This window comes from Hirsutella rhossiliensis, assembly GCF_020360975.1.
Source record: "Hirsutella rhossiliensis strain HR02 chromosome Unknown scaffold00015, whole genome shotgun sequence".
NCBI lineage: Eukaryota > Fungi > Ascomycota > Sordariomycetes > Hypocreales > Ophiocordycipitaceae > Hirsutella > Hirsutella rhossiliensis.
Window position 1 is genome coordinate 925223 of NW_025408681.1, and position 26436 is coordinate 951658.

A 26436-nucleotide genomic window follows, 5' to 3' on the forward strand; every position below is an offset into this window, starting at 1 on the left:
CCCACTGTAGGAATGTATCTATCTAGTGGTGTGACCAACCATGGTTGGCACGTGACCCGTACGGTCACGTGTGCGGCTGAGGGCAGCGTGCCCCCTTTCTCCACGCTGGCCTCTGCCTCCTTAGATAGAGAATCAAGACGAATACAACATCACAGGTTAACCCTAGTACCGTCTCATTGCAGCAGCTGCCGCAGGTGCCTACCACACTGATCAGTGACCGGCCCACGCCCGTCACAGACAGCTAAGTAGAAGAGACAAATTCCTCAACCTTCGAAGGTGCTATAGTCCGCGTCACTTTACTGTGGCCCTGAGTAGCGCTCAGAAGAAGGTTATTTGTGCTAAGAACAAGGAATCTCCCGCTGGTTTGCCCAGCCGCGCGAGAGTCCTTCCAACTGTTGATTACGATCGCCCGCTAGTTTGCCTAGCCGTGAGCACCGGAATCGACAGGCGACCACATCGCAAACAACTAGTAAGAACGTTCGACCCTTGACGTTAAGTAGCAAGATCCCCGTCAGTTCAGTCTGGCCGCGAACGACCTACTTAGTACGCGACGCTCGACCTCCTATTAGCGACAACTCGTATACGAAGAGACCAATACGAACCCCACATCGTCTCATTCATTTGATCACGATAGCCCTGACCGCCCGAGCTATGTCCCCAGAAGCCCAGCTCGAAGAAATATGCGACCAGATGCAGGCACTAGACATCCAAGCATCCGCATTCCGACAAATTAATATCGACCTTTGGGACAACGATATCACACACGACGAAAAGGACAAGATCGCAGTAACGACATATGTGGCAAAGTTCATATTCATCGTTCAATCTGGCAGTGATCAAGGATACGACCTCCTTGGTTACTTCCAACAGCATTTTGAAGAATGGACCGAAGACACATGGGACCGCGCCCCGAATGAATACAAGAGAGCCCTCAGGAAACTACTAAGGAAAAGAGGTATCTACACAGGTTCACAAAGGGGAAATTCGCAACACAATTTCTCATATTACAAACTATCGAGAACCCACAAACCTGGCCAGAGCAGGAGTTTACGGAGATGGTGTTTGATGAGAGGACTGCTGCCTTCAGGAGGCAGACAGCATTACTAGGATCAAATGCTTCCACTAATCCCCATCCGTCTCAACCTCCTTCACCATCAGTTACGCCCTTAGCAGCACCTCATCAAGGTCTTAACGAACCACAACCTATTAAGACCCTAACGAGCCCTCCTAACGCACCTACTCCTGCTCCGACTATCCAAGATAAACCTGCTCCGACCTCTCTTACTATTCATCCGACTTCCTACCGCTTCCAGAACCCCGATCTCGTCCAACCCGTCACCAACCCCATCCCCGAACACTTATCCGGCCCTGCAACCTTTGGAGAATACATGAAACTCCCCCCGGATAACATCCCGAACGCTATCGTCGATAGCGACATCCAGCAGAAGTTTATGAAGACCTGGAACAAAGATCGGAACTACACAGGAGAGCCGTACGATCTCCTTGATGATAAGCTCCGCCTCTTCTTAAGCAACTGCTCTCATATCCAAGTGAAACCGTCACAATTTCACGCACTCTTTCCCGGATCCTTGATGGAAGAGCCCAAAGATTCTATCTTGATAAGATCACATGGGCTACGACGTTCCGACAAGCGTATGATATCTTCAAACAACACTTTGACACGGAAGTCAACCATGTCCACTACCATACTGACTGGACAACAATAACCTTTAACTCCATCCGTGCCCAAGATGCTTCGAAGACCCCCCACGAAGTGCTTCAAACCCTCTTTGATAAGCTTCAGCTCTGCCAACGAGCCCTTGGCAGGGAGTACGGAGGAGACCTTCTACTGCGTACAACGCTTATGAAAGCATGCCGTGGAGTACCCGAACTCCAATACGCTCTTTTCAAACCCGCCGATAACGTCGAGCACCTTCTTGCAGATCTTCGTGCATCCGTTGAAACCCATCTTGCCCTCATAACAACTTCTCAATTTCCCCTTGACTTTGCTGGATCATTTGATCATAACGATCCACACCATCAGTACTACCTCGACCGTCGATACAATAACAACCGCTCTCGAGGTAGATACGGATATTCAGGTCAACGACCCAGCCGCGGATACAGACAAAGCTACAACCGTGGAAACTACCGGCCTCAAAGCCGTAGTAACTACAATCATAGCTACAGTAACCGAAACTGGACGAAGAAGTGTTTTGTTTGTGGACAAGAAGGCTGTTGGTCAACTAAACACTCTACGGATGAACGGCAAAGGCCAAGGACCAACATATCACTCAATGTCACTTCATAGGTGTACAACTCACGGACATCGGAGGCTATATTCTAGACTACGAAGGTCATGAGATGAGCAGCTTTGATGACACTGAAGATACATGGGAAGAACATGACAATAGCACCAACGATCACCCGGAACAATGGCAAGCAAGCCAAATGCTCTGTCAACAGGCATTCAATCATTTGATCACAGGAGAAGACGTCTATCAGACGGATCAAACCGTTGTTCCAGCCTCGCAATTTATTATTGAAGATCGCTATTCAAGGGATAGATTCCAAGGTATCATGATCGACACAGGTGCAGCAACATTTTCCACAGCAGGATACTCTCAGTACATCGCCCTACAACGAGAAGACCCTTCTGTAGCTCTCGACAGCTCCACATCCGGCCAGGCCTCCATCAAATTCGGCAACAGCGACGCCATCCACTCCTCGGCACAGTCGCCCTTAACACACCCTCGGAAGGATCACGTTCCACGTCCTTCAAACCCCAACTCCCTTTTGCTCTGCCTTGCTGATATGGACCGGCTTGGTATCTATTTCAACAACATCACAGATACCATCAATTGTACTAATCATTGTACTAATCGCCCTACAAGCATTCCAGTCGTACGCAAATGGGGACATCCCTGGTTCTTCCTTACGAAAGATGAAGAGTCCATCTCGTTTCTTACGGAAACAGAGATTCGTACACTTCACCGACGCTTTGACACCCAGCAGTCCCTAGGCTCCATCACCTCTTGAAGCAAGCCGGGCACAGTGACGTCTCGATAGACACATTAGAGACTATCTCTAAGTTCTGTCACCACTGTCAAATGCACTCACAAGCCCCACGCCGCTTCAAGTTCACCCTTAACGATGATCAAGAGTTCAACTACGAAATCATCGTTGATGTGATGCACCTAGGAACACCACAACGCCCTGTTCTACACGTTGTGGACTCAGCTACTGCTTTCCAAGGAGCCAGATTTTTACCGTCAATGTCAGCTAAAGATACATGGGAGACCCTCCGGACCCTCTGGATCGACACGTATCTTGGACCTCCTGATACCCTCCGTCATGATGCAGGAACTAACTTTGCTTCTCTCGAATTCCGGAACGAAGCAAAGATTATGGGAATCAAATGCTCTCAAGTACCTGTTGAGACGCATTGGTCCATTGGAAAGATTGAACGCTATCACGCACCCTCCGACGCGCCTTTAACATCCTCCATGCTGAGATTGGCCACACCACTTCCGCCGAAACAGTCCTTCAAATGGCTGTTAAAGCAATCAATGATACGGCAGGACCTGACGGTCTTGTGCCTACGTTGCTTGTTTTCGGCGCATACCCGCGTATCTACAGACTCGCCCCTTCCGCTTCTACCCTCAAAAGATCGGAAGCTATGCAGAAAGCGATGAAAATGCTCCGCCAACTCTCGGCAGAAAGACGAGTTAAGGATGCCCTCCATGCACGCAACGGCCCGAGCACGACAGAAGTGCTATCCCTCCCGCTGCAAAGTGAAGTTCGCGTTTGGAGAGAGAAAGACGGTTGGCAAGGACCCTTCAAGATTGCATCGATTGATACCCATAACATCACCATTGACACAGTCAACGGCCCCCAAGTCTTTCGATCGACCCTTGTACAACCGTATCTGCGTGATGATACCACTCTTTCCGACCCTACACACGACACAGACCCTCAGGCATTCGTTCAGATCTTAATGAACAACCGGCTCAAGACCCCGTTAAGACCCTAACGGACCTGCCTGCCCGACCCGAACCCCCGCCCCCGCAGAGAGGACGCCCACCAGGATCAAAGAACAAGCCAAAGGATTTGATCATGATGGCCTGCCGTAGACCAGAGCTTGACCCAAAAGGAGGAAGATGCACAAGCTCTTTCCTCAAGCTACGGTCTGATGGCATAATCACCTCTCCTGGTGACCCTTCGAAGAATCCGATAACAAAGAGATTACTGACCTCGTTGGCCGCGGTGTATTCCAATTTGAACGATACGATCAAATGAGTCATGGAAACTATAGAATCTTTCGCTCTCGAATGGTTCGTGAAGTCAAAGGAATCAACACTAAGCCCTACGAAAAGTCTCGACTTGTTATTCAAGGACATAACGACTTTGAGAAGACCACCCTCCTGACGCAATCTCCGACAATTCAACGCGTTAGCCAGAGACTCATCCTCGCTATTGCCCCGGACTTCTTCAAAACTACGGCATAACCTCTCCTCCGTGATATCACTCAGGCATACCCGCAATCCCAGACCAAGCTTTCCGGACCATTCTTACGTATTTGCCCACGGAACTACAAGGCAAATACCTAACGGAACAATTATTCGTGTTATTAAGCCCTGTACGGTATCGCAGAAGCCGGAGTCCATTGGTTCCGCACATATCAGCAGCATCACCTCGAAAAGCTGGATATGTCTACCTCCACCTATGACTCCTGCCTACTGATTTCGAATACTGGCCCTGACACGCTCGGTATTGTTGAATGCAAACTGATGACACCCTCATCCTTGGAACGAACAACTTTTCTACCCGTGAAGAAGAAGAGCTACAAAGGCAGAATTTCGTTCCAAGCCCAAGACTGACATCACATACGGAACAACGGTTGACTTTAATGGTGCAAGACTGACGTTGCTGAATAATAACCCCTTAAGAAAGGATCCCTTTACTTCAACAGAAGGGACAAGCAGCAAAATGACCACCATTGACCCTAAAGCAATTGATCGTCACCAGCGCTGCGTTGAGGAACGAGCGCGAGCGTCATACATTGCTTCAATTGCACAACCGGAAGCTTCTTTCGATGTTTCAGTCGCCGCCCAAGTACAGACCCTGAGGATAAAGATTACGCAATTTTGAACAAGCGACTGCAATGGCAAATGGATCACCAACTACGTGGCCTCACGTACAAACCAATTGATCTAGCTACTGCAAAGCTGATGGTTTTCACCGATGGTTCTTTCGCAAACAACAAGGACTTATCCTCCCAACTAGGATTCGTCATTGCCCTCGTTAACGAGACAAACCACAAAGAAAAACAGTTCGAGATTAGTGGTAACATCGTACACTGGAGTTCAACAAAGTGCAAACGTGTTACCCGTAGCGTCCTAGCATCAGAGATCTACGGTATGGCCAACGGATTCGACATAGGCATCTCCCTTGCGATGACTATGAAGATAATTACGGAACGACTCAACCTTCCTCCTATCCTCTCATCGTCTGTACGGATTCGTACTCTCTACGAATGCCTAGTCAAGCTCGGTACGACGAAGGAAAACGATTGATGATTGATATCATGGCCCTTCGCCAGTCATACGAGAAGAGAGAGATAACAGATATTCGTTGGATCAACGGCGCAGACAACCCAGCAGATGCAATGACGAAAGCATCACCAAACCGAGCCCTGGAACGCTTCATCGATACCAATAGTCTGACAATTCGAGTCGAAGGATACGTACAACGTTCCTAACCGCTCCTTATACCTATGATCAAATGATTGCTCCTATCAGGAAGACCCTTCACTTCTTCCCAGATATCTACAGCTAAGAACAAGACGTCGGACCCACTTTTTGGCAATAATGACACACGCCCTCACGGCACATTCCTTCACGGCCTTAACGCTACTATCCTTTAGATCTGTTCAAGGTGTTGCTGTGCTTCTCACAGCAAAAGAAGAGTTGCCTGTGTAGGAATGTATCTATCTAGTGGTGTGACCAACCATGGTTGGCACGTGACCCGTACGGTCACGTGTGCGGCTGAGGGCAGCGTGCCCCCTTTCTCCACGCTGGCCTCTGCCTCCTTAGATAGAGAATCAAGACGAATACAACATCACAGGTTAACCCTAGTACCGTCTCATTGCAGCAGCTGCCGCAGGTGCCTACCCACACCCACCATATTGTATAAGACTGTCAATCGTCACGAACTAAAACCTTAAGGCCTACGATATCGCACTAAATATATATCGAATGGGCTAAATCATTTTCGCCTCGATAGTAGCGTCTTAGTTTAGGGCAAATATAACGTGCCGAGGTATTAATCGAGACCGGGGAAAACTAGCCTTATGTGTTTAGTAGAGAAGAGGAGGGAGGGGGGCGGTTAGATTCGAGTCAAAAGATAAGGTATTATCCCCCTAGCCAACGTTATTCTCTTACTTAGTCTCGCTGATATCTAACGCCGGCATAGAAGGCGGTTTAGATAGACAATAAAGCGTTATAAGGCGACTAGGCATAACTTTACTCGGCCGTACGAGGATAGAGCAGCAATTTATAACTTATCTATTATTGCGGCGAGGTAGCTTTAAGGCAGTGCTGATCTATAGGCCGGAAGCATTTGCCGGCCGACGCTACGATGCACTGCCTCGTTTATACCTAAGGGGAGATAGGGCGCCATAGACTAATAGCTGGTACCCATGACCTTAATTGCAGAGTAACATTTTATCTATAAAATTTAAGAAAAGGCTTAGCGTTAAGGCTATATAACGACTAAATGCTTTATATATACGTTTTATAGCTGCATATGCTAGGCTATTCCTCGTGTTTCTAATTTTATATCCTTGCCTAAAACCACTACCATAGTTAAGTGCTTTTATTTACTATAATACGTTGTGCTAGTGCTATAAGATCAACACCTGCCTCGGAAAGATAAGCAGCAGACACGGATCCATCTCTTGTCCACGAGCAAAAAGTTAGTAGGCGGTAGAGCCATATGAGCTATAGCTCGCAATAGGCTCGCCCGTTATATCCTTAAGCAGAACGGCGGGGAGGTCCGGGCTAAAGCCGCTATCTACCGGGCTATAGATGACGATGGAGCTGCTCCTCCGAGGGCGGCGGCCGGGAAGAGAGCCGCTCTCGCCGGGCTCTAGTGTAGAGTTCAGCTTAGACAGGGCGTCGGCGAGAGCTTCACTATAGACGGCCTCGGGACCCGTCTCCCAGTCACAAGACGAAGGGGGGCTCGGCGGCGGGGAAATAGAGACGAGGTTATTAGCCATAGGAAAAGCAAGATGCTCGTCTTTAGCTTGCACTAGCGTCGGTTGGCTAAAGTAGACCCTAATGCGCTCGCCTAAAACGGCCTCGCCATTCTAGGCCTGCCGGACGGAAATGGCCGTGTCGACGTCGAAGAAGGAGATAACAATACGGTAGAATGACTTAAGAGGGGCAAAGGCGTAAATAGGCGCCGTCTTAGAGATATAGTTGCGAATCGTCTATAGAGTATCGGCCTCAAAGAAGGCGGGCGCGTTGAGATTGGTAAAAAGTAGCGTGTTAGAAGGTAGTGTGGGTGGCTCTAGAGGTAGGAGGTTAGAGAGGTCTATAGTGAGTTTAGCTCTGCTAGAGACCGAGGGCCATCGTAAGGGACGCGGCGTCGGCTCTATTATAGCGGCACTAGGTAGAAGAAGTTCGAGGTTAATAGTGTTCCCGGCCTTACTAGATTCCTAAGACTTAAGCGTAAGAAGAACGACGGCTAAGGTAGGAAGCTAAAGAGAGTTTAGCTCTAGATTTAAGTTATGCCCCGGGTCTTATTAACTATAAAATTTAATCCGTATACTTAAGCCCTAAGGGGTAGCACGCAGGCACGTTCTTATAGGGATTCCCTCCTCCTCCCGCTAAGTATATACTATAATCTATCTATACTATATTATATTATTTATAGGGCAGGCTTAGCCAATAACACTTACCGCTAGTAGATATAAGCCCCTGCCGCTTTCTTATATAGCCCCCTATTACTCTAGCGAGACGGCAAGGACGGCATAAGTTATAGTATATAAAACATGCTGCTAGAGAGGCGAAAAGATGGGAGTAACGCCGGACTGCCGGCATAGGACGGGACGAGAAGCACCTTATTGGGCTCTCGTTAATTAACTGTGCGTTGAACCTCGAGAACTACCGAGTACTTAAGCTCCCTAGTAAGCTATAGGCAACATAAAAGAACGCCTTAAATTAATCCCGAACCGCCTAAACTTTAACTAGCGTGCGACCATATTCGTCCTATAAACCTGCCACCTCGAGTTCTCTCTTATGTTCCCCGTATAAACCAGCTTACGGGACGCGGGTTTACACCATAACCGTAGCGGCTGGCTTTGCCGGCGGCCCCGTGTAGGTCGGCGGCGCCACCGGCTTAGAATAGGCGTAATTGACAAAGGGAGGGAGCGGCTCGGCCTGCTGCTCGATATCCTCGGCCCGTTTCCTCCGCTGCCGGATAAGGATGAAGGCAAGGCCGGCGAGGACGACGAGGGCGACGAGGACGATAGGGACTATAACAATCTTAATTGCGGCTCCTATAATGCCTATATTAAAACGAGCGTGTGTTTTTAGGCAGTTAACAATAGCGTTAGGCTTAGCCTTTTAAGTTTTAGTGGTAGAGTTAACTCCGGGGTAAGACGGTATAACAATAGGCGCATCAACCGCACCGCCGCGTAGACTATAAAAGCACGAGGATAGATGCTATGCTATTGGCAACGGCCACGGGGACGCCATGATATACATCATCCATATAATCCAGCCTCCAGCAGCCCTCGAGACGCCGGCGCTTACGCAAAGCACAGCCCAGCTTCACGCCCACCCCGGGGGCAGCCTCCAGGCGTGACTGGTTGGGGGAAATGGACGGCAAAATGCCTATACATACCTTTTGCTTTAGAACAAACAAACTAGACTTAGCTAAGCATTGCAGGATCTTTCTTCGCAAATATAGTGACTCTTTACTAACGGCAGTCTTGGGGGCAGAAGGATTTGTGCCCTAAAATGGCCGGTTAGGGACCTCGCCACTTAACCCAAAAAAGACATTTCTATGTCTATAGCAATAACAGCGAGGCGTTCCTTGATGCTTTGGAGTAAGGCGGAGAGAAAATGAGACAGAGGGGGCGTGAGACAGAAGCGTAAGGGATTCTCCCGTGATCGGCCGCACGTACAGCGGACTCCCAGGCGACGAGGTTGACCAGCAAGCGATAGGACAATTGTCCGCGGGACTTGGGGTGTCAGGTAGGTTACCACATGTGCTGAAATGTAAACTAGGTTGTGTAAAGGCCCTAGGGACTCCCCTCCGGGCGAAATAAATCCATCCCTCTAACCGACATTTTGTCTCAGCGTCAATCTAGAACAGCTCAACAACAATGGCGCCGATTGACGAGGCTCTTGATTTTTGAAATCGTCGGAATCAGTGAACTATGCTAATACTGCACGGAGATTCAATTGTGACGAGACTACGTTCCGACGGCGACATTAAGGCAAACAGCGGTTAAGACGTAATGCCGACTTATTATAAAATAAGTATTACTATTTGCCCTATAGCAAATTTCTATCCGGCCTAATCTACTTAAGTAAAAATACCTAGATATTATATAGGTAACTACCCCCTTAGTTAATCTTTCTTTCCTTAAACTCTTCTACTCCCCTTATTTATAAATAGGGCTCTTGCTCGCCCCTTCTTAGATAGAACAGTCGAACCTCAATTTTCATATTAACCTTTACCCTTCTAAGTTACTACCCTGCGAGGAACTGGTTGGCAGTGTCAAGAGGAAATAAGAGATGCCATGCATATGACGGTTTTTGAGAGTCTATTGGCCTTGACTACTGCCCAAGTAAAGGGGACGAAGGTCCCAGGTATATACACAAGAACGGTGCCAATGTGGGTCGGGACACCTCCTCGACTAGGGCGGAATGGCGTTTAACAGGCAGATGACAAGACTCCCTAAGGAGGAAACCGAAAGCTGAGCTTCTGTCCCCACCAACAAATGTATCCGAATGAGCCGCAGGCCGAGACTTGGAAGCTTCACGAGCCTGAAGGTCGGTCCTTTCCGTCATAGTCTTCGCTCCTAAATAGGCCTAGTTATCTAGATCCTGTCGGACATCAATAGCATGCGACAATTCTATCCTCCAGATCGAAAAGCTGCAGAAGCACCATCTTGGTAGGCTGCAGAAGCGTCTCCCATCATCCGGAAGCGTTCAAACATCTTGTCCATCCTAAGGTCCCGGTTGATATTGGCTCGGTCCCATGCATTCACACGATCCCCCGCCAGTCCTCTCGGGTCAGGATTGCTGGCTTGTCTCTCGAACCACTGCCGACGCTCCCTCTGCTCCTTAGTTGGGCTTTGGTTTCGGTAGGCCGCTTTGACATCCTCCCATCCCCTTGCACCGCCTGAGTCTTCTGCTACGTAGTGGCCAGACCCATCCAGGCAGATGACGTCGGGGGTGGGATCGGCACGTCCCAATATTGTTAGATGGTGTTCCCAGTTATCACCAAAGTCGTAGGTATAAACAATCTGGCGACCTGGCTCAAGCGTCAGGAAAGGGGCGGTAAGGGAGACTCGGCTGATGCACACATACTTTGGAACCGTACATCGTCAAATAACTCGAACAGCTTGTACTTGTCAGCTTTCCTCTCTGGTGTGTTGGGGTGACGCCTCATCGGCTCGTGCATGCGATCGATGCCCGAGAACATGGTCTGCTTAGCCGGGTCGACAACGCGAAAGAGATACTGCCTCGGCGCGGAAGCCGGAGGAAGTTGATCACCCGTCGGACCCATAGCGTTGCGTCTGGTGATGACCTCCATGATGTCATCGGGCTCGCGGTAATCTGGGTCCACGACTGCGAAGTCGAACGAATGCGTGGTGGCCCAACCAAACGCTGTTTGCAGTGCCAGGTGAAGCACGTAGAAGACGGTGTGCGCGGGGCACGACAAGGTGCGCGTCACGGGTGGGTTCGTAATGCGCTCCGGGGCCAGGTGGAACTTGATGATGTAGTTGGGCCGGACGCAGACCCCCTTGTGGGACGACCAGGCCGCGGACTGGCACTCAGGCGAGCAGTACGCTGTCCGGCGGCATCTGGAGCATAGCCGGAGGGAGTTGGAGTCTGAGGCCGACGACGTTGTGCAGGCGGCATTGCCGCACTTGTCCATAGATGTCATCTGTCAGAGGGGCCACCCTTGATCGCAAGCCGCGAGGATACGGGTAGTTGGCCCGTGATCAAGAGCGTAGTGGAAGAAAGGACCGAAGTTGACCGAAGTTGACCGAAGTTGTGTGGCGGTCTCGGGCACCCTCGACTGTGCCCTTAGGGCATGACATGGATCTTAGCCCGCACGGGATGGCTGCACGGCCTCCGCCGGCTCTTCCGTGATGGAGTTCCTCAGCTGCTACGTTGTTCCTCGGTAGTGTTAACGTGTTTGCTTGCGTGTTGTCTCCCGAAGTTTGTATGGCGACACCGTATTGTCGAGGGAAAGACCGTCAAGGTTTCAAGGATATTTATTCCTTCGCTGCAGAGATGCCTGGCTCACCCAGCCGGGCGACGCACACCAGTGGGGCTCACCCGGCTCACCCGCGGTCGCGCGATTGGCCGGAGCGGCGGAGCCAGCTGCGCATTTTCCTCCGGATCCCCCATCTGGAAACGTCGGCCCCGGCCCCGCTCTGCCGAGTCTCCTCCCTCCGGCCCCCGCTTTTCGGCCCGGCGAGACGACAGATCAAGCCGTCTTCTGCTTGGCCAACGCAGCCTCGCGAATCAACCTGCTCATCCGGCCCGTGTGGAAAATGAAAGCCGTGGCGGCCTCGCTGAAGCACCACGGCAAACCCATGGCGAGCCGCGACGCCCCGGCGTAGGCCCCCTCCCGGAGCCACTCGGGCGAGCCGCCGACCCAGCCGCCAAGCCACCCCTGCCCCCTCAGCGCCGCCGTCACGAACCTGGCGGCGAAGACATCGGTCTGCGTCCACCTCCCGAGCGAGTAGGGGTCCTGGGTCCTGTGAAAGATGTCGAGGGCGGGCCGGTAGAGCGAGTCTGGCGGCAGGTCGCGGCGGGCTCCCGGACGGTTGTAGATTTCCGACTTGATGGAGCCGACGACGACGACCATGACGCGCACGTCCAAGGGCCGCAGCTCGACTCTCAGGCAGCGCGCGTATGCTTCGACGGCCATCTTGGAGGAGATGTAGGCGGAGAAGAAGGGAGCGGAGCTGGCGCAAGACATGGACGACTCGTTGACGATGAGGCCGCGCGCGGGGATCAGCAAGCTGCTAAACGCCTTGCACATGCGCATCATGCCAAACAGGTTGGCGTCAAAGGTGGCCTTGACATCGTCCAGGTCCAGGTCCAGTGCTGGCATGATGTGCGTGCGTCCGCTGGGCAAGGGGGTCGATGAGCCCGAGCCTCTCATCAGCAGCTGCGGCGTCGTTCAACGGCCATGGAAATGGGAGCGTTACGTACGCGTTGTTGACCAGAATGTCGAGCCTGCCGCCGGTAATCTTGGCCGCCTCCTCCTTGCAGGCGTCGACGCTCGCCTGGTCCGTCACGTCGAGCTGCACGGTGCTCATGCCCATGTCGCCCAGGTCTTGGAGCACGCTGGGCCTGCGCGCCGTGGCGATGACATGGCAGCCTGCAAGAAACCCTCTCGCTCTGCATGAGTCCGCTTATTTCCTCCAACAAGGGAGAGGGGAAACCGTGTAAGCGGACCTCTGTTGTGAAACTCGATGGCCAGCGCGTGCCCGATGCCGCCGGGCGAGCACCTAGACGTTGGTGAGCTACGTGCTTGTTTCGCCGAGACAGTTCACGAGAGGCAGAGAGACGGCATACCCCGTAATGAGAACCGTCGTCTTTGATGTCATGGCGTCTCGAGACTTGCTCTTCACCCGTCAATGCCTGAGACTGATCTCGACCTGCGTCGAGATATAAATGGAGGGGGGGGCCACGAGGGACGATGCTCCTTGAGGTCATCCAGCCAGGCGTGGATGAACGTGGGCCTTGAACATCAAGTTCACGAGAGAGAGAGAGCGTGGCCTTGCAGACGGCCGCGTTCCAGCCAACAACAGCCACATCACCAACGCATCGAGTCTGCCGGGAGTGCCGGGATCCCGTTGCACGCGCAGCAGCCAGCAGCCTTGGCGTACCCGGCGAGGACGCATCCCGAGGCGTCCGTGATACTCTCCCAAAGCCCATAATTTGCACCAGATCGAGAGTATATACCTGTATGAATGGATATGCGTATAATCACGAGTCCAAAACGCCACCGTACGCCCGCCCATTCTCTCGCTCTACTAAGCGACAGCATTCCGCCGCCCGGCACCAGGACCATCCCATCCAATGGCCTCATCACCCACCCCCTTTTTAAAACACAAAAGGCCCTCGTTCTATCCGCAGCCAAGAAAACCGCCGCCCTATCTCGGCGCCGGGAACCGCGGCGGCTCAGAGCCCTGCATCTGCTGCGGCAAGCTCGTCGCATCCATCTCGTACACGGGGTGGTGCTGCTGCTGCTGCGGCGGCGGCGGCGACGTCGGCCACTCGTACGGCGACCAAACGGACTTGTGCTCGGCCGACGACGACGCCGACGGCGTGGGCGGTATCCCCGAGGGCGTCGTCGGCGGGCCGCTGCCGAGCATGGCGTCGGCCTCGCCCTGGGGCTTGGGTCGGCCCTGGCGCCGCCGGTGGTGGAAGAGCAGGAAGGCGACGAGGGCGACGGCGGCGACGCCACCCACCGAGACGCCCGTGGCGATGCCGATGATGGCGCCTTGGGAGAGGTGGTGCGCTGAGTCGCTGGCACGGTTTTGATTGTCGTCGTCGTCACCACTGGGAGGTGCCGATGCCGATGCCGAAGCTGTTGCCGGCGACTTCTTTGACGACGCCGTCTCACTGCCTGTTTTCGTCGTCGTCGTCGTTGTCGATGTTTCACTCGGCCTCGTCTTCGTCGACGTCGTCCTCGTCCTCGTCCTCGCGCTGCTCGCCGTCTTCCCCTCCCCAGCCAAGGCAAGAAACTCACTCCGGCCCACACTCAGGGGCGTCGCCGAGCGTTCACACGCATCCACCATAGTGCGGTACACGGCCGCCACATCGCCGGCGTCGCGCTGGCCCAGGCACCGCGCCGCGCCGCTCACGAAGCCGCTGCCGTTGCCGCACAGGCACCCGTTGAGCTCGCTCACCGTGCTGCCCCGGCACGCCGAGCGGGCGCCCGCCTGCGTCAGACACGCCTGCGCGTCGGCCGGGTAGAAGGAGAAGTCGTTTTCGAGGGCTGAGGCGGTGCCGAGGAGCAGGCTGGGGATGACGAAGAGGGTGAGGACGACGAGGAGGTGGCGGCTGCCGCAGGGGAATGAAGCAGAGGATGAAGCGTCGTGGGACGGTCGCTGTCGTATTCTCGTCATGCTTGCTTTCTGGTTTGGTGCTCGTATCCTCCTCTGTCGAGTGGTCGTGGTGTGCTTGTCGTCGTCTGGTTCTCCACGGCCGGAGACTGGTGATGAGGCTCCCGTCGATGCCGTATAGCCATGAGATGGATGCGTAGCTGAAGCGGACGTGTAAGAACTCGCAAGCCCAGACGTCAGACAGGCAACCGGCAGCGGCATATAAAATAGCCGAGAACCAAACAAACAAGCAAAAGGAAAGAGGCCAGAGGCAAGCGGCAGAAACCCCTGCAAAGACGGGCCCGACGGCACAGCAACAAGGCTGACTCTCTCTTGCGCCCTCTCTCTCACACACACACACACTCTCTCTCTCTCTCTCTCTCTCTCTCTCTCTCGGTTAAGTAACGCCGTCGTATCAATGGAGCCGACAGGAGAACCAACCCCCCTCCCCCCCCCCCTGGGCCGCCGGATTGTCCTCACTCCGCTCCAGCCAGCAGCCGGGGGGATGCATGCAGCCTGTCAGCCCCAAGCCGTGGCTGATGAGGCCCGACGCCATCACGCCTTGTACATTGCCATCAGCACCAGCCACGGGCCGTGAGACCGATGGAGATTACTGCAGACGCCTGCTGTCTGTACAGTGTCAGTCAGAGTGCGTACTCGTGGCTACCCTGTGCGTATACGGGGTTGACCTGAAATCTTACCACATGCCAAGTATACTTGCATACAGGGGCTCGGTGGCAAACAATGACGAAGGGAGCCAGGCAAGAGAGACAAGAGGGAAGAGTGGGAGAGAAATAAAAAAGGCACCGTCTGCGTGCCATTTTTAGAACGAGCCGCTATTCTATTCATGGCGGCAGTGCCCGTCGCTGCCGTCCGTCGCCCGTCCATGGCGACTAGCCACCGCCGTCGTAGCGGTAGTAGTACGACTTTTGGTTGTTGGCCCGCTTGCCGTACGACCAGGCGTTTTGCTTCTCCCGCTGCTTCTCCGCGTCCCGTCCGCGCTGTTGGCCCTTGCGCGCCACCCGCTTCTTGTCGTCCGAGACGCCCATCATGCCCTCAGCCCCCCGCGGCAGCAGCGCCCGGCCACGTCCGTCCCGCACCGCCACGTCCCTGCCGCTCGTGGCCTCCTCCTCTCCTTCCCGCCCGGACCCGGAGCCCTCAATGGCGAGCTGTTCAGCCCGCTCCTCGGGCGTCGGGTAGTGCGTCAGGTTCTGCCGGAAGTATCGGTTGAGCGAGCGATGCCCCACCGACTTGCCCGACGGCAGGTGCAGCTCGTAGTCGTCGTGGAAGACGGCATGCGTGTGCTTGTGCGCCCGGGAGTGCCAACCGTCGACCTGGTGTCGATGGCCCGGGTCGTGGTGCGAATGGTGCGGGTGCTTGCTGAGGCGCTCAAACTGGTGAATGTGCCCCTCGGCCGGCACCGCCGTCAGGTCGGCTGAGTCGAGCGATGAAACCGAGCTGTCCGTCTCCCACCCGTCGCCGTCGCCATCGCCGTCGCCGTTGAGCTCCTGGCCGTCCTCGCCCGTCAATTTGGTGCGCCGTTTGGAGCCCAGCCTGGCGCCGCCGCGCTCTCCCTCGGTCACGTCGCTGTCCGAGTCGTCTTGCTCGCCGTCCGAGTAGGTGCTCCGGAAGTCGTAAAAGTCGCCAATCCTCAGCTGCTGCTCCTCGGTCGAAAAGGGTATCTTGCAGTGGCCCTTGTCACGCATGTGCGTCTGCACGCCGAACACGGTCGACTTCATCTTGCCGCAGCCCAGGCACTCGTGGTCTTGGCCGACCTGGCGCTGGAGGTGCTTGATGAGGCCGTCAAGATCTGCGAGATAGGGCTTCTCGGGAATAAACATGCCGTGGAAGCGCTCCATGTGGGTGGCGTTGAGGGCGACCGTAGGCGAGGCGTAGTTGCAAAAGAGGCACGACTCGGGGGTCCAGGCCGGCTCGGGGCCGGGAGTCGTCGTGGGCGTCGAAGCGCCGTCATTGTCGGCGCTGTCGGCGTCGGGCGGCAGGGGTCGCGGGTTGGAGGGCCGCTTGACGGGCGAGGGCCGTTGGTGCGAGACGTTTGCGTTTTGCAGGCTTTCAATGACTTGGTTAAACTCATCCTCTGCATCGGTGTCGAAAGGGTCCTGGGCGAGGGCGGTAGGCTCGCCGAGGGAAAAGGTTGAGCTGATGACGGAGGTTGTTTCGTCATCATGACGTTTGTGGGAGGCGGCAGAAAGGCCCTGCTTGTGCTTCTGGCTGAGCAGGTGGTTCCGATAGGCATTTTCGCTGTAGTAGGTCTTGTCGCAGGCGTCGCAAAGGCGCTCAAAGAGGGCCTTGCCGGCCTCTGCCGACGTGGCCGCACGGGCCTGGAGGACCTTTTCGGAGAAGACTTCGGACGAGAGCGGAGGCAACGAGGCGACGCGACGCTTGAGGTTGTATCGGCTAGGATAAGACATGGTGAGACAGGGCCGGGGAGCAGCTGACCGGGGGGTTACTCACTGCCAGTCGCTCTTCATGTGGCCCTTTTGCAGGTCGATGTTGCGGTAGGCGACCTGGCAAGTGTTGCACGTGTAGGGATGCGAGGCCGCGGTGCCGGCAAGCCCGGGGCCGGCGTGGGCGCTCGCCATGGCGAAAAAGGGACGGTCTTGGAGGGGCGTATGGAGGCGACGTCGAGGGATGCGCAAAGCAAAGGGCACGACCAAGTGTTGCCGCCTCTGCGTTGGGGAACTGGGAGCAGGAGTTGGAGAGGCGGGTTTATAATGTTCGGAATTCGGTTGGTGGGGAGGAAGAGAGGAGCTGCTTTTTTTTCTCTTGCCCTCTCGTTTCGATGATGCAGGCACGGCGGGGCAGCGACCCTTTTCGCGTTAGTGGGAAGAGCCGAAACATGTACGTATATTCTATAAGTTACCGGACAGATACTTTGATACTTTGCCTGGAATGCGGTTGAAGAGTTGACCGAGGATGTCGATTAAACCGCAGGACGGCTCATTTCCGCCGTCACATTTTATTAGGTACCGTACCTTAAATGGTTAATTTAATACCTTCTGGCGGCCTGGAACCAAGGCGCTTTGCCTTTCATTACAAGGACGCATCGGGCGCCACAGCCGCTGCTACCTTAAACCAGCCTGTAGCACCCAATCTCTCAGCGCCGCCAGGTTCCTGCAGGCCTTTCTCCAGGTACCCTCGGCGCCTGACCACAGAGGCGCAGCGCAGAGAGGTGTCGGCGCAGTGCACAACAAACCTCCGCCGCTAGTACAGAGTACAGTACTCTCAGCCGGGCAAGTACTTCAAGTAAGGTATCTGTACTCCGTACTAGAGAGAGGCCTCGACCCCCTGCAACGCCTCAGGTGTCTCGCCGTTTGAGCCAAAAGCGACTGAGAGTAAGGAAAAATGTGCAGCCTTGTTCCAAGATACCTGCACACGCGCCCGCCTCTCCACCTCTCCCCAAGGTACACAGTATCATCCCAGCCAACCCTCTTCTCTCTCTCCATCCTCTCCAACATCTCTCTCAAACCCATCGCCTTCATCGCCATCCGCCCCGACGACGCCTGCATCAATACTCGTCTCTTCTCCAACGGCCTCGAGTCCCTCTGCTCTGCAGCATGCGCCCCGCTCCACCTCTCGCATAAGCAGCCATGAGTCCCTTGGTGCATCCCATTGCTGGCGGCGATGCTGTCGACTCGAACCGTTCCAAGAACCGCAAGGAGCCTCTCGACCTGTCGGACTTAATGGCCGGCCTCTGGCAGGAGGCCCCCTTTGCACGCCTTCCCGACGATGCGCCCCCGGAGCTGCACCATCTCGTCCAAGACGTCGACAACCCGCGCCGCGTCTACGCCATCCACAAGGCTTGCCGCCGCCACGACTTCCAACTTCTCGTCGACCGGTACGTCCGCTGTTCACGCTACCCAATATCGATGCTGACCTTGAATCTCTAGCTATGTCTTCCAGCTTCGCAACGGCTGCGGCTCACCCCACTGCTCAACGCCCACCTGTTTTACCTGCCGCAAGCGTCTGGCCGCCAAGGCTCCCATTCGACGATACAACCCGACAAGCGCCCGAACCCTCGCCGTCTATCTCGCCAGCCAGGACAGCCCCGAAAAGGGCCTCTGCCCTTACCTGCGCCGCTCCAGAGACCCTCCTGCCGCTACAAACACAATCATGTTCTCCGCCCGATTCTCCCCGCTGCTGCCCTTCCCCCATAAGCCCCCCAACAATCCTCCTGCGCCCGCCAAGCCAACGCCAAAGGCCCATCTCAAGCCTCCAAACGCCTCCGTCACTCGGAACCGCCGCTCTTCGTTCTCCTCTACTCCCCATCACGGCACCAACGTCGCAGACGCCAGCCGCCGTAGCCATGCCCCGTCCAGCGACTGGGATGCCACGCCGACCCCAAAGCTTAGCATGCACGATCGCCCCATGAGCAAAGATCATAGGTCCTTTGCTGCCGCTACCTTCGGAACCGTTGCCTTTAAAATGTTGGAGTGGCTGACCCCTCAAGGCGTCGATTACATGTCCAGGGAGCTTTTCGAAGTTGGTCGCCCTGAGCCCTTCGGTGCCGGAGCCCACGACCACGACTCGACAACCTGCGAGCCACATTTGTCATCTCAAAAAACCGAACCTCAGTCCATGTCCAAACCCTCACAGTCCGAATCCGCATCGAAACCCTCCAAGCAAGGCGACGGGCCGTCTCCCTCGGTGGCTGCTCAAGCCGACGCCGCGCCCGCTCCAAAGCCCTCTCCCAAGAGTACGCCGAAGCATAATCGTGGCTCCCGAGGTTCGTTCCGCACCTCCTCCTCGCCAAACTCGAACCGAAGAGGGTCGCTAGAGACACTCCCGGTTCCAATGGCAAAGGACGATACGAAGCCGCCGCAAAAGAGCGCGGCCCTCAACGGTTTTCACCTCGACAAGCGATCGCGGGCCGCGCGAATAGCCCCCAGCGTCATCACCCGAAGCGTCCCCGAGATTCCGCTCAAGCCTGCCTTTTTCGAGAATGTCCCCTGTCTCTCTCCCCCTGCGGTGGACGACGTGAAAGAACCAGACCTTGATTCCTCCGACGCTGCCGACTCGGACATTGATACATCGGCAGGCTCCGTCACGAGTCCCGCGGCCAGCCGACCGGACACTCCCGTCAAAGAAGATGCGCAGGACCCGACGCTAGAGCAAGACTCTTCACAGATAGATTGCCCTTTGCCGCAGTCTTTGCGTCAGCTCGACGTCGAACTCGTCGACTTTATATGTGATGTTTTCCACGAGGATCACACCGCAGAGAAACACTTCTTTGGGCCTCTTCAAGCCAGCGAGCCTTCTCCAAGCCCCCAGAATAAGCAACGCAGGCTGCTCAGGCGGCACCGGGCAGGGCAGTCATTTTCCAAGGTTCAGTGGAAAGCCTTCAATGAGCAAACCATCTTCGACGTATTGAGCGACCCTCAGTCTCTCGTTCAGTCATTTACGAGGGATGGCAAGCTCTACGACTCCCATACGCTGTGGTATTGCATGCTTCGCATGACCCGGGTTGCGCCGAGTCTGGTGCTTCATAGTCTCTGGCTCGCTGCTAGAAGCTTATTTGCGCCGCCCGAGTGGCTGAAAAACGTCCGGTCTCACGCCAAGCCGCTTTTCGAAGGGACTTCGGGGTCGCTGTCCACCTTTGAGGCAGGCTGCGTCTTGTCGGTCTGCCTGCACGCGCTGGTGGCTGCGGCCCCCTGCGTCTCGGATTCGAAGACGCTGTATGAAATGTCACGCATCCGCTCCCACGGCATGGTGCTTTCTGGCAGTGGAAAAGCAGCCCGCCAGCCCCCTGCTATGTGCCTCGAGTACGACGATGTCTTCTCCAACGACCTTGCTCTGAGGCTGGCCCGGCGGCTGTTCTGTGCCATCACTGCGCGCAAATGCTTTGCCGATATCGCCGAGTGCGATGTCAACAAGCCCAGTCACGCAGGGGAAGATTTCAATGTTCTCCGGCCCCTACTCAACCAGCTTGACCTGCTAAACACTGACCCAGTTCGCACGTTGGAGTTTACGGCGGCTGAACGCCTGCTGCATGAGACGCGGGTGCCCACGCTCCTCCTGGACTGGGCAAGGGCCGTTCTTCTCCAAGAATGGGACGGACGAGCCGACTTTTCCTGCGACGGCCCCTTTTACGGGGCCTTGTCTCTGATGGCGACCTTGTGTGAGTCTAGCCCCGCGTGAGAGGCCGGATCGACTGGCTAACAGTCTTAAGTTGAACACAGGAACACGCTCCTCCTGGGCGACGTGCAGTTCCGCGTGGACTGCATTTCCGAGCAGCTCGACGGCATGGAGACGCCCGTGCAGTGGGCGGCATTTACTTCGACGAGACAAAGACGCCACCTCCTGGACTATCCTTACCTGTTCAGCCCGGAAGCCCTCATTACCTGGTTTCGTGCCATTAACTTTTCGAGGATGAGCAGGACATTTGAGGAGGCAAGCTCATTGAGAACGCGGATGGCTGCCATCATCGATCCTGGCAGCCTTGTGACGAACCCGCACCACAAAAACGTCTTGCAGGACATGCTCAAGACGGCATCATCAAAGTACCTGGTCCTCGAGATTAGCCGGGGAAATGTCATTAGGGACGCGTTCGACCAGCTCTGGAGGCGACAAGAACGAGAGCTCTTGCGCCCCCTGAAGATTCACCTTGGCGAGGACGGGGGCGAGGAAGGCTTCGACTCCGGCGGCGTGCAGCAGGAATTCTTCCGGCTCGCCATCGCGGAATGCTTGGACCCCAACTACGGCGCATTCACCGTTGACGACAGGACCCGGGCCGCCTGGTTCGTCCCGGGCTCGGTTGTCGAGGAGTGGAAGTTTGAGATGATTGGTCTGTTGATATCGCTCGCCGTGTTCAACGGCCTGACTCTACCGGTGACCTTTCCCAAGGCCCTCTATCGGAAATTGCTAGGCCAGCCAGTTGAGCAGCTCTACCACATCGCCGACGGCTGGCCGGAACTGGCCAGTGGCCTCACCACACTCCTGGAGTGGGATGAAAAGGACGGCCTAGTCGAGGACGTATTTGCTCGGACGTACGAGTTTTCTGTTGCAGCCTTTGGGGACGACATGACTCGGCAGATGACCAACGACGACTCACCCTGGCCGCAAGGGCTTCCCGGCAAGCAGGACGTGGCGGTGGAGGTGGACGAGGCGCCGCTGGTGACCAATGCCAACCGTGACGAGTACGTGAGCGACTATGTCCGCTACCTGACGGACGTTTCGGTGCGCCCGCAGTACTTGGCCTTTGAACGTGGCTTCCGGGCTTGCCTGGGATCCAAGGTGCTCTCGCTCCTCACGCCGCCGATACTCCAGTCCATGGTCGAGGGCGTCCAGACGATTGATGTGTCGGAGCTCCGGCGGTACACGCGGTACGTCGGATGGGACTCTTCTCACCGCACCATCAAGGACTTTTGGTCCATTGTCAAGCGCTTCGACGACAGGATGAAGCGCAAACTGCTCGAGTTTGTCACAGCGTCGGACCGAGTACCGGTTGGAGGCATGGTCAACCTGCAGTTTGCGGTGCAGAGGAACGGGGAGGAGGAGGGCGAGGGCGGACACTTGCCCACGGCATACACGTGCTACGGGATACTGCTCTTGCCCGAGTACAGGGACAAGGAGGTTCTCCGGGAGAGGCTGTGCATGGCGCTCGAGAATGCCCAGGGCTTCGGGTTTGCATAGGCGGCCATGGCCTCTGGTGCTTAAGAGGAAAGGGTTTAATCCACGGCGGCGTGGCTTTGGTGGTATTCCTGGGGGGCTGTGTATGCTTCTTTGAAAAGCGAAAAGGGAGCGGGCGTGCCGATTTTACAAGGACGGGTGTGCTCGATGGCGTAGTAGGCTCTGGCAGGCGCCTCGCGCGCGCCATGGAAATGAACGCGCAGGAATTGGTCTTGTCTCGGTATCTATCTTGATTCTAAATTGTCTGGCGCTTGGGAGCCGGTACGAGAGTCATGAGCTGCGCAGCTGGTTGAGTGGGAGGAGGGAAGCGTGAATCTCGCATCTGCCTAACATTCAAGTTTACCCGCTTGTTCTGCATCCAGCCTTGCCACTCGGCAAAGCTGCTCGCGCAGGCCATGCCTGCAGGTGGGCCGAACAAGTGCCCTTGAGGACCTTGAGGACGCCGTGCCAGGCATAGCGGGCTTCGTTGGTCATGTAGATGGCGTCGCTGGAGCGCAGACGGAGAAGGAGATGGGACTTGTCGTCGTCGTCGTTGTCGGTAGCGGGGATTGCTGACGTGTGGCTCGGGGCGATCATGAAGAGGCGTCGCAGCCGAGGCTGAGGCTGACGAGGCCGCGGTCCGTCTGCTCGCTGGCGTCGCGGTGCATCATGGTGGCTGCAGACTTGTAGAACCTAAGTGTATCTCGCCGCCCTCCGCCTTATCGTCCTCTGCCTCGCCATCGTCTACCTCGCCGTCCTCCGCAATGCCGTCCCGCGGATTATCCTCCTCTGTTGAATCAGGGTCGATGCCCTGGCTGGCGCGGTACTAGAGCCTGTTCGCTTCAGCCTCTTCGGCTGATCTGTGTAGATCGTCTTGCTGCTCGTGCTTGTTGCGACTGCCTGTCGTTGTATACGCCTTGCTGCACCTTTCGTGCGGCAGGGGAATGTCGGCCGGTCTCGTCATCGCTGTCGACAGCATCTTGAACAAGCTGATTGACGTGAGCGTCGAAGGCTACCTCGTGCTCGTATTTAGAATCGCTGTCGTCGCCTGAAGCACACCCGCTCTCCTTGGGAAGCTCGAAGTCCGAGACGTTCTCTGCGACGGGTGCAGGCACAGACAGCACGGCACGGCAGGGAAAGGAGTCTCGATGGTAGACAAGAAGGGAGGATTGAGGTCGGGGGCGATGCAGAATTTTCACCCACGAGACCGAGGTCCTGGGGAAGGCACTCCTTCGAGTCCTTCCTCGCCGGCCGATGACCTGGTCTGGCGACTCCCACCACGACGGCCCCCTCTGTCTTTGCCAATCAGGTCGCTCATGACAAAAAACCATGCGAATCGAGGGCCAGATGTGTTGAACTGCTGCAGATATGTTGCATCGTGACTTACATCTCGGCGGTGGCATCTTTGGATGAGGACAGCCATCGACGAAGTGATAAGATTGGCCTCTTTATGCGACTCTCTTTCCAGTAAACAGTCTCTATACAATCATTGCCAGTACAGCTCGAGCGGTTTACATGGCCCGCGGAGCTGGAGCGGTAGCCTGTGCGCTGTACTGTAAAAGTCCACGCTGCCTCTGTAGAGCCTACCGTGATTCCACCTCAAGACGTCGCCATGTTATAAGCCTAGAAAGACGCACATGTACGCAATCAGGCTGAGTGTAGTAACACCCCTTTATCCCATGTGGTTCTATGTCCAATTCAAAGCCTGTGTAAGTATTCACATTGGGATTCCGTCCGGGCTCGACCAACCGGGAAGCAGAAGGTGGAAGGGGACGGTCGCATCGCCCCGGGCATGGACCCCGAGCCCCCGGTCCAGGTGCTCAAAAGCGCGAGCTATTTGCTCCCGAGTCAGGGGCGCGAACGACCAAAAGCCGCTCTCTGCGGTGGGAGGTGCGGGTCGTCGATGACGGGCCCGATGTCGGGCTCGAGGCGGAAGATACGTTTCCACTCGGCACCCATATCGTCCGAGGGCTGCTCGTGCGCATCCAGCTCGGCGAGGTTGAGGGTCATGGTGCCGGATTGTGTGAGGTTCCGGTGTCGATGGTGGGTAGATTTGGGGCGGGTGAGTGAGCGACAGGAGGAAAGGTGGCGTGGATGTTGAATGAAGTACTGTAGAGTGTAGACGTTAAATGAGCGGAGGCGTTTGCACAATTTCGAGAATAAGATGCCCTAAGTTGTTTGGGTTTCTCGTTGTATTGCCACACAGACGATTAAATGAATAATAGAGAGGCGACAGATTGAGGTTATTGTCGACGTCTCTGCAGACTTGCAGAGGGGAGATGGACAATAGCAAACAGGTATAACTTTGTTGGCGGGGGCATTGTCAACTTACATAATCGGCGTAGTATTTTTCGTGTCCACTCTCGACCTCACCCGACATTACTCTACACCCATCACAGCCCCTGCCATGGACGATGAAAGCTCTTCAATAGCATTTGGGAGGAAATGTTTCTGCCCCTGAGGCAGCTTGCGTCACGGTGTCGACCGAAGCTATGCCGCACCGTCACCCGTCATGCCATCTCTGCCCCCCTTTCCACCTCGGCCGCGGACGGGGCTAGACACCGCCCGTCGGCTCATCGACGCCCTCTGGAACCCGATCATGACGCACGGCAAGACTCGCAGGATGGATCCATCCGAGGCCAGCCAGAGCCCTCTCAGCCGAGAAAGACGCATGCGCTCATATGCAATGCCGTGAGCCGAAAGACCGGGCATCGGGAAGACGGACCGGACCGGATAGAGTCCACCGCCGCCCCTGTTGATCTCCGTCCAACGCTGGCAGCAAAGGGAGCACCCCTCCCAGTGGTGGGAGGCAAGGAGTCTCTCGCATCATACAACCTCATCCGCCAAGGGCCCGGCTCCCCTCTCACGACGACCGTCACCAAAGAACAGGTGCGGCAGTTTGCCGCCGCCCAGCGCTTCTTCGAACACGGCTGCGACTTTCTCTACTCGGCCGAGGCGCTCCGCCACCACCCCCGGAACGAGCATGTCCCCGAAATCGTCGTCCTCGGCGCCTCCAACGTCGGCAAGTCGTCCTTTCTCAACGCCCTCGTTGGCAGGGAGGGCCGCGCAAAGGTCGGCCAACGCCCCGGCAAGACGAAGCTCATGAACGCCTTCGGCGTCGGGCCCCGGCCCCAGATTCCCCGCTCGCTTGTGCGCGCGGGCTCGGCGCCTCCCAAGCACAGCCTGATCCTTGTCGACACGCCCGGCTACGGCTATCGGAGCCAGGCGGCCTGGGGCGCCGAGATCCTCAAGTACCTTGAGATGCGCCAGCGGCTCCGCGGCGCCGTCGTCCTACTGTCCTTGATCAAGCGCCAACCGTCTCCCGAGGACCTGTGGGTGCTGAGGGCCCTCGCCGAGCTCAACACGCGTACCCTCGTCGTCGTGACAAAGGCCGACCGGCAGCGCCCCGCCGAGTGGCCACTCGTCTGCAGCCGCATGGCCGACGCGGTGCTGCACGAGATGGACTCGCTCGACGAGACCGTCTGCGGCTACCGCTGGAGGGCGGCCGTCGCGGGCGCCGAGTCGGACGTCTACGTCACCGCCGCCGGCATGGACGTCGATGGCAAGCTCGGCAATGGGGCCGGCATGGGAGGTGTGCGCGCCGCCATTCTGCAGATGGCTGGCTTCGATGTGCGTGCCGAGGTCACCAAGACGGCCGACAATGTCGTCTACGCCGGACCTACCGTCTCCTTTGACGACATTCAGTGGGGATAAGAGATAACGGCCGCGTCTCCCATGGCAACCCCCTCGACACACAGCACCGCCCTGCAGCGCAACCACGCTCCCCCGTTGACACGGTTGCCCCCCTCCGAAGCGCCCTCGCCCACTGAGCCCCTGTTCACCGGCCGCCATCAACCCCTATAGCCAAGAATAATCGAGCCTGTTCTCAACAGCCCAGCCTGTTGCGCCTTGGCGTAACGGGTTGAGGCACCCGAAGACCATTCCTTCCCCCGTACCGCAACTCGAGATCGTGGGTTCGAATTCAACCCGGCGTTCTGGCGTTTTGGCATTTTGGCGTTCCGGTTGCTTTCTAGGAAATATTGGTACTTGCTTTCTGGGAAATATTGGTATCTGCTTTCTGGTTCCCTCGCACCTTTCACCTCCCTTCCTTTCTTCCCCTCTCCCCTCTCCGCCACGGTCCTTAGTCGGATAGAGGCAGCGGGGCCCCGCTGTGGTAGTGCCGTCACGAGTGTGATCTCGTAGGGGTTGGGGTGGTCTTCATTTTTTTGGTGTTTTCGGAAATTGGTTTGGTTGTGCGTGCGCCGCAGGATTGCACATCAAAGCGGGAGGAGCACATCTATATTGTTGGGCATCACTTTTTAGTGCTTGAGGTAGACTCTTTGAATGTGACAGAATGCAGCATGGTGATGAGGGAGAGACGATGGTGTTGTGAGTGAAGCAGTGTACGATACAATGGGCATTGGCCACTTTCTGAGCGT

The 26436-nt window shown here is 56.0% G+C and overlaps 7 protein-coding genes across 7 annotated transcripts; 2 read left to right on the forward strand and 5 right to left on the reverse strand.

The window, feature by feature from the left end:
• Positions 1-10150: 10150 nt before the first annotated feature.
• Positions 10151-11178, reverse strand: HRG_10252 (plasmid pRiA4b ORF-3-like protein; the record flags this gene model as incomplete). Its single annotated transcript, XM_044868723.1, has 2 exons — positions 10151-10551; positions 10608-11178. The coding sequence occupies 2 exons, from the start codon at positions 11176-11178 to the stop codon at positions 10151-10153; spliced, it is 972 nt and encodes a 323-aa protein (XP_044716078.1).
• A 558-nt stretch (positions 11179-11736) lies between these two features.
• HRG_10253 (short chain dehydrogenase domain-containing protein) lies at positions 11737-12868 on the reverse strand (the record flags this gene model as incomplete). The annotated part of the gene is made up of 4 exons (XM_044868724.1): positions 11737-12385; positions 12471-12639; positions 12717-12769; positions 12837-12868. 4 exons carry the CDS (start codon positions 12866-12868, stop codon positions 11737-11739), a joined length of 903 nt encoding a protein of 300 aa, XP_044716079.1.
• Positions 12869-13417: 549 nt separating this feature from the next.
• Positions 13418-14395, reverse strand: HRG_10254 (uncharacterized protein; the record flags this gene model as incomplete). Its single annotated transcript, XM_044868725.1, has 1 exon — positions 13418-14395. One exon carries the CDS (start codon positions 14393-14395, stop codon positions 13418-13420), a length of 978 nt encoding a protein of 325 aa, XP_044716080.1.
• An 869-nt stretch (positions 14396-15264) lies between these two features.
• On the reverse strand, positions 15265-16971 carry HRG_10255 (c2H2 type zinc-finger (2 copies) domain-containing protein; the record flags this gene model as incomplete). The annotated part of the gene is made up of 3 exons (XM_044868726.1): positions 15265-16528; positions 16589-16786; positions 16844-16971. The coding sequence occupies 3 exons, from the start codon at positions 16969-16971 to the stop codon at positions 15265-15267; spliced, it is 1590 nt and encodes a 529-aa protein (XP_044716081.1).
• A 1008-nt stretch (positions 16972-17979) lies between these two features.
• On the forward strand, positions 17980-22021 carry HRG_10256 (HECT-domain (ubiquitin-transferase) domain-containing protein; the record flags this gene model as incomplete). Its single annotated transcript, XM_044868727.1, has 3 exons — positions 17980-18227; positions 18280-20507; positions 20559-22021. 3 exons carry the CDS (start codon positions 17980-17982, stop codon positions 22019-22021), a joined length of 3939 nt encoding a protein of 1312 aa, XP_044716082.1.
• A 336-nt stretch (positions 22022-22357) lies between these two features.
• On the reverse strand, positions 22358-24007 carry HRG_10257 (uncharacterized protein; the record flags this gene model as incomplete). Its single annotated transcript, XM_044868728.1, has 4 exons — positions 22358-22641; positions 22682-22823; positions 22912-23093; positions 23863-24007. 4 exons carry the CDS (start codon positions 24005-24007, stop codon positions 22358-22360), a joined length of 753 nt encoding a protein of 250 aa, XP_044716083.1.
• A 671-nt stretch (positions 24008-24678) lies between these two features.
• Positions 24679-25711, forward strand: HRG_10258 (50S ribosome-binding GTPase domain-containing protein; the record flags this gene model as incomplete). The annotated part of the gene is made up of 4 exons (XM_044868729.1): positions 24679-24688; positions 24735-24799; positions 24887-25125; positions 25180-25711. The coding sequence occupies 4 exons, from the start codon at positions 24679-24681 to the stop codon at positions 25709-25711; spliced, it is 846 nt and encodes a 281-aa protein (XP_044716084.1).
• Positions 25712-26436: the final 725 nt, after the last annotated feature.